At 57.3% G+C, this 10,596-nt stretch overlaps 1 protein-coding gene across 1 annotated transcript in view; it reads left to right on the top strand.

Annotated features, from left to right (window-relative positions):
* Positions 1–816: 816 nt before the first annotated feature.
* LOC109461357 (kinesin-like protein KIF19) overlaps positions 817–10,596 on the top strand; it is a 33,331-nt gene continuing 23,551 nt past the window's right edge. The window contains exons 1-7 of the mRNA XM_074314005.2: positions 817–916; positions 1,851–1,931; positions 5,703–5,813; positions 7,724–7,811; positions 8,656–8,789; positions 8,982–9,107; positions 10,169–10,363. Of these exons, the coding sequence (XP_074170106.2) occupies positions 881–916; positions 1,851–1,931; positions 5,703–5,813; positions 7,724–7,811; positions 8,656–8,789; positions 8,982–9,107; positions 10,169–10,363 (771 nt within the window). The 5' untranslated portion in view covers positions 817–880. The remainder of the gene's footprint in view (positions 917–1,850; positions 1,932–5,702; positions 5,814–7,723; positions 7,812–8,655; positions 8,790–8,981; positions 9,108–10,168; positions 10,364–10,596) is intronic.

The raw sequence follows: 10,596 nt of genomic DNA, 5'->3' as shown, positions 1-10,596 counted from the left end.
ACATACCTGGTCAGTGCTGCCAGGTGGGCAGGCCTGGAGTGCCGGGGTGCCCTTGCGCAAGTGCTAACCTCAGCCCGGCCCTCAGGTGTGGGCGGGTTTCTGCGGCCCGTCGGCCCTGTGGTGGCAATTGTCCAGCTGGATTTTCAAATCAGCTTCACGGACCTGATCTGCAGTTTGCATTAAAGAGCAGGAACGATTTGCCGTGTTCACGCCAGTGTGCCTGTCACCTGGTGCGGGGCGTGTCGCCTGGCGCAGGGTCAGCGACAAGACCTGCTGGCGCAGCCTCGGGGGTTCACGGTGCAGTGAGGCCCCTGGAGGCGGCAGCGGGAGTGCTGAGTGTGGTATTGAAGCAGTAAATATGCCCTGGCCCCAGATATGGCACAGATTCATGGGCAGGGGCTAAGGCCACATCCTAGCAAGGTCATTTCAGGGCTGCTTTACAAATGTGTGTGAGAAAAGCATTAAGAGCTGAAGCTAGTTCGTTAAATGTTAGGTGGTGGCGTGCACCCCCCGTTGGTGGAAAAGCTCCGAGGCCACAGCAGGGGCACATCTCAGGCAGGCTCACCTGTAGAGCAGGTGAGACATCTGGGAACCTTGGGGTTGCTGTGGCATCAGATTAGTGCATGTATTAGTGCTGGACCTGTGTCTGCAGCCTGTCTGTGTGCCCAGCGTGTAGCCAGCCTGCGCCCACTGGGACCTGGGCCACGTGGGCAGTCCCGGCGTCTCTGAGATAGTTGAAGTAGCAGCTGGGCTCCCGGGGCCTGATGATGTCACCAGGGCGGGGTGGGGCTGACGCACAGGCAGGTCTCCATAGCTTCCCCGCCGGCTGCATGCCCTCCCACCCACCACGGGCCCCTGCCCAGCCCAGGGCCGCCTGGCTATGATGGAGGTGGGACCCAAGGACCAGCAGCTCATGGTGAGTGACCCTCGTGTCCCCTGAGAGCCTCAGGGCTGTATCCCTGAGGCCTCCTCCCTGCTGTATCCCGACCCAGCACCCCAGTCCCTGCCCAGGGTCCTGCCGCCTTTTCCCATGGGGACACAGTGACCTCCTGCTCCCCCATCTCCTCACCCCAAGCCTCCAGAAAGCCTTCACCCCCTGCCCTCTGTCAGTCCCCAGGGAACTCAGTGCCTGGCACAGGACACTCAGATGGGATGGGGTAGGTTCCCCCACTCTGGCTCCATCCAGGCTTTGCAAGGCCTGACCAAACCCGTCTGCCGGATGGCTGGTACCTCAGCCCATTTGACCACTGGGTGAGCTGGGGCCATGGACTTGCCCCAACCTGTAGACTGATTACAGAGACCCCCTGTCACGACTGCCCCCCAGGGAGAGCCGTAGCTTCTGTTTCTGCCAGGAGGAATGTTCCCTCTCAGAAGAGAAAGCAGAGGCCCAGAGGATGTGTGGCTAGCTGGGGCCCACAGCTCACGGGGGATGGTGTGGGGGAGGACTCGGGGCCTGGGGGGCCTGGGGTCCCAGGGGGCCTCCTGTAGGACTGCCTGAGAGTGCAGCGGTGGGTCCTCTGAAGGTGCTCACAGCGTGTGTGTAGGCAGGTGCTCTGGTGGGGAAGCAGTAGTAACCAGGGGAACGGTAGATCACTTAGCAGCTGTGTGACCTTGGGTATGTGCCTCAGTTTCCCCATTTGAGACTAACGAGAGGGAACCGGGATCACAGCACTCTTCTCCAAGTGTCGTCGTGGGACACGTGCAAGTTCATGAGAAGTTAATGCCTGGTGGGCGCCTGGGGGTCACTGGCCTACCTGCTTCACTACGAGTGTGACGCTCATGGGAGGGGGGGCAGCAAGGGATGCGGGGGGGGGGGGGCCCTGGACAGCTGCCTGGTGTCCTGCCCACAGGTGGCACTTCGGATCCGCCCGCTCAATGACGCAGAACTCGAGGAAGGAGCCACCGTCATCGCCCACAAAGTGGGGGACCAGGTGAGGCTGTAGAGGCTCAGAAAGTGTGTCCACAGGGTCGCAGAGCGCACCCTTCCCAGGTGGGTTTCTCCTGCGCCTCTCCCTCACTCACTGACTCATTCATTCAAAACTGTTGACATCCAGTGTTCCCAGTGGCTGGGCGCTGTTCAGACATTGAGGAGACAAGGCCTGCCCTACCAGGCTCACTCCACTGGGGTGGGGTGGAGTGGGGGCGCTCAAGCAATTAACAGGTACATGGATAATGTCAGGGAGTTAGTGCCACAGAGTGACGTGGTCACGAAGGCCTCTGATGAGACATTTGCGCAGCGCCTAGGGGACGGGGAGACGCCAGTGGTCTCGGAGAGGGTGGTGCAGGCAGGCAGAGGGGAGCCAGGCTGCAGGGCCTAAGGCAGGACCGGCTGGGTTTCTCAAGCACAGCTCGGGGCCAGGGGCTGCTGGGGGGTGGGGGGTTGGGGGGGCCAGGGGCTGCTCGGGGCCAGGCCAGAGCTGGGAGTGGGGAGTGGGCAGGAGGGCCAGAGCTCTGTTAGCAGGCTCAGCTCTACATCTGTGATGTGAAAAGGGCCCAGGGACTGTGGCAGAGTCGCAGGATGGGGACCCAGCACGTTGCCACGTTGCCAAGGGTTCCTGCTTCTTGGAGATGGACTCAGGAGCTGAGCTCTCATGGCAGTTTAGAGATGTTGGTAGTCATGTGCCAGAATATTCGCCAAATTTGGGGTAAAACAAAATCTTGTCAAGTGAATCGGGTTTCCCACTTGTCTTGAGGAATAGAATGCAGTTCCAGGAGCTGGTCTGCACTGGAAGGCGAAGGGCCCCGCGCTGGGAACTGGGGGGTGCCCGTCCTGACGCTCAGGGAACGACCCAGGGCAACTGTGGGCTATGTCAGCATGTCGGGGAGTGGGCAGAGGCTGGGGAGGGTTCACGCTGAGTTCCTGGAGAAATGAGTGAGGAGACACGGCAGTGGTTAAGCAGAGGGGAACAGGTTTGCAGGAAGGGACTTGGCTTAGCGGTGAAGTGTGTTCAGTGGTCTCATTATGGGAACAGTGTCAACCTAATGACTGACGGAACTGCACGGGGTGGCAGGGCATGGAGCCGACTCCCCCAGACGCTGCAGAGGGTGACAAACTAAGGGACACAGACAACCCAGGCAGGGCAGGGGTGGGACAGGCTGCTCTTCCCACGCACTTGCAAGTCTGGATGCTTTAAACTATGTGCACCTTACTGACTAACGTACCACAAGTGGGAGGGAGAAGGGAGTGCCCCTTTAAATAACTGTTAAGACAAATAGTAATTGCTGGAATTGACAGTGGCTCTCGCAGTAGTGACATTAGTACCGAGTCTTGGGGCTTTACCCACCATGGAGACTGAACCCAGGAGCTCTCTGTGTCCCTGGCTGACTTCTGGTCCTACCTGAGAATGGGGGCCTACAGCCTCTTTTGTCTTGCTTCCTGCTGTTTGCTGGCCACACACCTGTGAGGGGACCACCTCACACCTGAAAACTGTCACCTTACTGTGCGACCTGCTGGCCCCAGTCCTGGTGGCTTCATGCACACGGGGGCTGCCCAGAGGTTCTCTAAGTTCACCTGAGAACTTTCTCCTTAGAGTAAGGTTTCTGCCCAGTTCCCTAGCTTTGGGGATCAGGTGACTTTAGAGAAAGGGGACCCTGCTGGATTTCACGGGGGAAGGGTTTGGGTTGAGGACTTGAAATGGAGCAAGTGCATCATAAAACGAAAAACTTAGCAAGCCAGGTCTTCCAGTTCTTCAGGCGGGAGGCTTTGAAATCTCTAGGACTGTTGCCACTTGGTCAGTTGGCTCGCAGAAGAGTGTTTCCCAGCTATGTCGGGGGCGGGGTGTGGGCGACAGCTATGGTTGCAGGTGCCCTCGGACCCTCTCCACCTGTACCCCCGCCCCTGCATGTCTGGCTGCTCTCCCTGCTGCGCGTGTGGGCAGGAGTGTCTCAGAGTCATTTCAGAGCCCTCCTCGGACCTGGCTCCCGAAGGCTGCCTTGCTGTGTGCTGTGCAGCCCACTTTAGAAAACTGAGGTGAAATCCACATCATGTCAAAGAGGCCATGTCAAAGTGAACAGTTGTGTGCTGTTCGGCACATTCAGTGTCGTGCCACCACACCTCTGTCTAGTTCCAAAGCATTTTCATCCCCTGAAAAGAAGACCTTGCAGCTGTTAAGCAGTTGGCCCCCCCGCCCCCCTTCTGTCCCCGGTGACCACCCACCTGCCTTCCTCCCGTCTCTGGACGTTTCACACACCTGGACTCACATAGTGGGTGGCCTTCTGCATCTGGCTTCTTTTACTGAGCATGTTTTTGAGGTTCATCCATGTTGTAGCATTTTCTTTTAGCTTTTTATTTTGAAGTAACTTCAGACTAATCAGAAACCTGCAAGACCGCTATAAAGAGCTCCCGCTCCCCCTGCATGCAGGTACCCAATGTTAGCACTTCCCTCTCGCCGCCTGTGTTCACACACTCCCTTTACTGGGCCGTTTCAGAGTAAACTGGACATAATGCCTCTCCACATCCAGATATTTCAGAGTCCAGTTCTTAAAAACGAGAACATTCTGTCACCCCAGTACAGTGATCAAAATCAGGACGTGACTATTGGTACGCTATTATCAAATCTACAGATGTATTCAAATTTTACTGATTTCTCTTCATAATGTTGTTTATAGCAAAATAAAAATATATTTTTCTGGTCCAGGAGCCCATGCAGCTGAGACTTTTGGACATGCATTGTTCACTGCTGTCTTTGCACATTATCTCATTTACCCCCTCACAGCACACCCATTTTACAGATGAGAAAGCTGAGGCCCAGAGACGGGAGGGAACTTGTCCAGGGACTCTCAGCTGCTGATCAGTGGAGCCAGGATTGGAAACGAGGCGCGGGGCTCTGGAGCCCAAATTTTTAGCTGCCAGGCCCACACCCCAGTGCCAGGCCTGGAGTCCCATGGCAGGGACATGTCCAATTTCTCCTACAGCACAGGCCTGCCCTTGGCCAGCACACATGGTGGGAACTGCCCCTGGTCCTCCTTTCCTTAGATTGTCTCCATCACTGGAAGGAGAAGAGAAGCACAAAGGAAAAGAGGGTTCATGTCATGGAAAAAGTGCTGGCCAGAAGCCAGGGCAGGCCTGGGGTATTCCCAGCACACCTGCTTCCCCAGGAACCCACGGGCAGCCCTTGCTTCTGGGACCTGCTGCCAAAGCCATGGACCAAGGGAGGGGTGGGCCGGTGCCAGGGGCAGGGCTGTTGGTCCTCATGGTGCCCCTAAGACTCCATGGTTCTCCCCACCACCCGGTCCTGCAGCCCTGGAGACCCCCAGGCCCCCCACCACTCCAGGAGTAAACAGAGCTGTTGGTCTCTAATTGCCCTGCGATCCAATCCCCTGGGAAAGGCTCCTTTGAACCTCACCTGCAGTCCCCAGGGCCCTCATACAGCTTGCTTCATAGTTACACATTTACGTGAGACAGGAGAGGCCCCAGAGAAACAGAGTTGGGCTGCAGGGCTTGGGTGGGTCCTTTTCTTCCCCAGGGACCCGGGCACCCCACCCTCTGTTCTCCCCTTTCCTTTGGGTGGCGCCCCTGAGCAAGAGGTAAACAGGTACAGAATGGCCGTGCTCAGGGTGGTGGCGAGAGGGCAGCAGCCGGGCTGCTCGCTCAGCATGTTAGAGCTTACAAAGCCCCTGTTGCTGCACAGAGCCGCGTGGAGCCTGCCTGCCCCGATGCTGTGGGCGGCCTTCCACTGACCCCTCCCTCCCCCTGCTCCTAGATGGTGGTGCTCATGGACCCTGGCGAGGACCCTGAGGACACGCTGCGTGCACACCGGTCCCGGGAGAAGACCTTCATCTTTGACGCTGTTTTCGACCAGCATGCGTCGCAGGTGCCCTCACCTCACCGCTCCCTATGCCCCCACTGGGCCAGGCCAGCCATGAGTGTCCTCACCACACCCTGGAGCCCCCTTGGGAGGACTGGGTGAGGTGGTTTCACCCATGGCTCCTCACAGGGGTCTCCCTGATACTCAAGGAAGTTGCAGGGCTTTTCACGCCTCAGTCATCCAGACGTCTGTTTGTCGTCCATTCACCCAAGTACCCAACCATTACCTACCCATCCATCCACCCATCCAACACAGGGTTCCATCTGCCATGTGGTGGAACAAACACCCTGCCCCCAAGGCTCACGTCCCAGCGAGGGAGACAGACAGTAAGCAGGAAAAAACAAACATGTTAGTACTAGTGCTGTTGTGGAGGTGACAAAGCATGTGGCAGGGAGCAGAGGTCTTTCTGAGAGGACGTTTCAGCTGAGGCCTGAAGGAGGGATGAGCCGCCGTGAAGGCAGAGGCTTCAGCATGCCCATTCCACAGACGGAGAGGCTCAGCCCACGTGGGCACGGCATCACTTCTGCCATGCTTCAGGGGCATAGCCTCAGGTATCCGGGGGTAGGGGCAGGGAATCTGCAGCCTTCTCCAATCCAAACGCCTTCTCCTTCACTGCCCACCCTGTCCCCTACGTCGGCCCGCCCCTGGCAGCCAAGTTAACACGGAGAGCGTCTCAGGAAGGGCCTGCTTAGAACACGCCGGCCGCCCACTGCTCTGGGAATGTTCCCTCCATTGAGGACTCAGCCGTAATTACAAGGCAGAGCAGGTTTGCTCAGTCCCGGCCGGCTCAGCTGCTGACTGAGCAGATAGGCTTCTCTCATTGCCAAGGTCTTAGCGGCCTCAGGGATAGAAGGGACCTGGCCATCAACATTTATTGAGCAGCTACTGCATGCCAAGAGCTGTGCTTAAGTGGTTGACATGTATTGTCTTAGAAGCCTCACAGCAACCCTATAAAATACACAGCAATATTGTCCCAATTTTACAGATGAGGAAACTGTAAAACTGTAAAACTGAGGCTTCATGAGGTCAACAACCCGCCTGAGCTCACACAGTTAGAGAGCTCAGAACCAGCACTGAGTTCCAGGCAATTCCAAAGCCAGAGGAAAGCAGTACTGGCTTTGGAGCCTGTCCATCCCAAGCCCGGATGCTGCCTCTGCCTTCTATGAGCTGTGTCTGTAGCCTGGGCTAAGGGGGCAGGTCAGTGGGATGAAGCTCAGGACGCAGAGTGGGCGCCCCGGAAGGGCAGAGGAAGTGGGGACTGTCATTCCTATCCAGTCCAGCCAAACCCACACACCCTCATACACCAGCCCTGGAGGAGTCCTTTCTTGAATACTCCCCATGGACAGGGAGCTCACTCCCACACACTCCCACCGTGATGTACAGCATGCTGCCTTAAATGAAATTAAATTCTGCTGGCCCAAAACTTGTACCCCTGGTCCTAGTTTTATCCCATAAACATGAGTCATAATGCCCTTCACAGATTTCCGATCCTGTTGCTCTCCCAGCCCTTTGCGTTCTTTTTCATTTCTCTCAATTCTTGCAGAAGCCCTGGAAAGGACTCACAGGTATTCAGTACCAAACATGCAGCAGGCCTCATGGTGGGATCTGTCGCATATGTTCTCATGGCATCTCCCTCGCAGCCCCCTTGTGGGGTCGGCCTTGTCTCACACCATGAGGCTCAGAGCGGGTGGGGCCGCGTGCCAGGGCTAGCGCAGAGGTAGGGCAGACGCAGGTGGGGCAGACCCAGAATGCCCAGTGCCCATGCTTTGTCTAGGCTGCCCCTCTCCGTGTAGGGCCCGCCATGTCCACAGGGAATAGACATCTGCCGGCACCGCACACTGGTGCTCTCCAAACAGCCAGGGGCCCAACTCTGGCTAGGTTGTCCACTTGACTATCTGTCTTCTGTCTGTCCACAGGGAGACGTGTACTGTACCACCACCCAGCACTTGGTGGGAGGCGTCATTTCTGGATACAACACGACGGTGTTTGCCTATGGCCCCTCAGGTACCGCCAGGGGCAGTGTTCCGTGGAGTGGGTCGGTGGCAGTGGGCTTTTCTAACAGCACAAAGCACCTACTGTGTGCTGGCGTCACACCAGTCCCTCTGCATCCATACCTGAAAGGCAGGTAGAATGATCCCATTTTCGCAGCTGAGAAGACTGAGCCTCAAAGAGGTATAATGGCTTCCCAAGGTCGCCCAGCTCGTGGGCGTGAATCTGGTCTCAGCTGCAGCCTGCAGTGTGCTGCACACGAGAGCGACAGGGGCCGCCTCTCTCACCCCCAAAACTGGATCAGAGAGGGTCAGAGCTGGGCGGGTCCTACCCCCTCACTGTGCACCTTGAGAAGCCCTGAGAAGCACCTTGCCCAAAGCCGCAGCTTGTTTATCTCACTGATTCATTCAACAAACATCAGCGAGCACCTACTATGTGCCAGACTCTAGCGAAGGAAAAGAACAGTGTGGTCCTTGACTGTCGGGCAGTGAGCCGTCCCCTAGGAAGAGACACTCCTTAAAAAGTGTGATACATTAATTCTCCTGTTACAAAACAGCACGAACTCCTTGAAGAGACCTTGGAAAGGAACAGACGTTTCTCGTGTCCCCCTCCTCTAACACGATCTCATCTTCGCTTTATATCTGCTCAGGTTTTCTTCCACAGAATAGCCATTAGATTGTTCAGACAGCTTTTTGCCTTGTTTCCAAAATGGAAAATGAGCGTGTCAGAGCAGCCGGGAGGGCTGGAGGGTTTGTACCCTAAAGGCACAGGTGTGAACCATCTTAGGGGCAGGTGTGTCCAGGTGGGGCCTGAGCCTGCATCCAGAGCCCCGCCTTGTGGGTGTCCCATGCCCCTGCAGGTGCAGGGAAGACGCACACCATGCTGGGCATGGACTCGGAGCCTGGCATCTACCTGCAGACCCTCACTGACCTCTTCCGGGCCATCGAGGAGACCCGTGACACGGAGTACAGTGTGTCCATGTCTTACCTCGAGGTAAGCCTGCCCCCACCTCAGGTGCCTTTCCTGCAAAGAAAAGTGGGCATGTCGCCCCCTGAATGCCCACTGGCCTTTGCAGCCCTCAGCCCTCAGAGCAGCCGAGCTCTCCCAGAGCCCAGTGATTTGTGAGTCCCTGCACTTCTCTTCCATGGAAGCTACTCTGCTCCCAGCTTTTCTGTCTTGTCCCAGATCTATAACGAAATGATCCGGGACCTCCTGAACCCGTCCTCGGGGTTTCTGGACTTGAGGGAAGATTCCAGGGGCAGCATCCAGATCACGGGCATCACGGAGGTCTCCACCTCAAACGCCCAGGAGGTGAGGGTCACAGTGGCCATGCTCCCCAGAGCTCACAAGGTCCTTCTTATTCAAGTGCACAGAACAGAGATGGATACACAGCCACAGAGTTGTTTCTAAGCTCGGGGAACGGCAAACATCTATACCCATCTTCCCATGCGCCCAGCCTGCGCTCAGGGCAGACATCACTAATAGATAACATACACTCCCCTCTGCATGCAGCCACAGGCTCAGATCCCTTTCCTACGCAGCACACCAGGCAGTCACAACCAATCAGAGTTGGCCTCACGTCTGATATCCACTTGCCATTCCCGATCCTATGTGCTGCTGCCACACGGAGGGCAAGGTGTAAGCATTTCTGTAGCCCTCTGTCTTTCCTCTGTGCCTCCATCTCTCTCTGTGCCACCCCACACACGACACTGCCCTCAGGGTGTGCCTCCCACCTGCTCAGAAACCATCGATGGCTCCTTATTGTCCCCAGAATGAGCACAGACCCCTCAGGCCCCAGCCGCTTGATGACCGTGTGCTCCAGCAGGGCTGGCGGCTCAGATCCACATGGCCATAGCATCATCCCTCTTGGGTTTGGGGAGGGGGAGGGGAGCCTTCTTGCCTTCTTGTCCTAGCAGTCTGCACACAGTAGGTGCTCAGCAAAGGCTCATTGGTTTGATTTCCACAGCTGTGTGCTCACCAGTGGGTATCGGGCCCAGCTGCCAGCTCCTTACGACTGCCTGGAGTTCTGTATTGAAAGGGTTCTGGGGCTGTCCCTGGCTCTGTGGGAGGAGATGGGTAATCCATTGGTGATGTCTGCCACGGGCAGAGGCTGGGGAAGACATGGCACAAGGTCAGCACTTGCCCTTCCTGCTGCATTAGTTCACTTGGTGTATTAGTCACCTCACACTGCAAACCAGAAATTACTTCCTCTGGACGAGCTTCTGCCATCAGCGTCCCAGCCAAGGGGGCCAGCAAATCATTGCCCAAAGGAGCTTGTGGGGCCCACCCCTTGTCTTGCCTGGGTGGCTCTGGAGGGAGCATGTGGCCTCTCAAGCCATTGAACTCCTGCTTGCTTCGGCCTCTGTCCTCAGATCATGCAGCTCCTCACCAGAGGCAACCGGCAGCGCACCCAGGAGCCCACGGCCACCAACCGGACGTCGTCCCGCTCCCACGCGGTGCTGCAGGTCACCGTGCGCCAGCAGAGCCGCGGCTCAGACCTGGCTGAGGAAGTGCACGTCGGGAGGCTGTTCATGGTGGACCTGGCGGGCTCGGAGCGGGCATCCCAGGTGCCGTCCTCTGACGTGCCCCCGCCCCCTCGTCCCTCATCACCATCGCTCACCTTGTGTCATCTGCCCTTTCATCTGTGAGCAGGATCCTGTCCGCCCGAGCCCAGCAGTGTCTCCTGCACCTACAATAGCACCTGCTGAACGCTGTTGATTGAATGAACCCTCACAAGCCCACTGAGTAGCATTTTCAGAGCGCTTCTGCGTGTCAGGCACCCCGGGCGTTAGAGACCCAG

Source organism: Rhinolophus sinicus, chromosome 5, assembly GCF_057876585.1.
Source record: "Rhinolophus sinicus isolate RSI-liver-muscle chromosome 5, RSI-T2T, whole genome shotgun sequence".
Taxonomy (NCBI): domain Eukaryota; kingdom Metazoa; phylum Chordata; class Mammalia; order Chiroptera; family Rhinolophidae; genus Rhinolophus; species Rhinolophus sinicus.
This window is presented reverse-complemented; position numbering and strand designations above follow the sequence as displayed.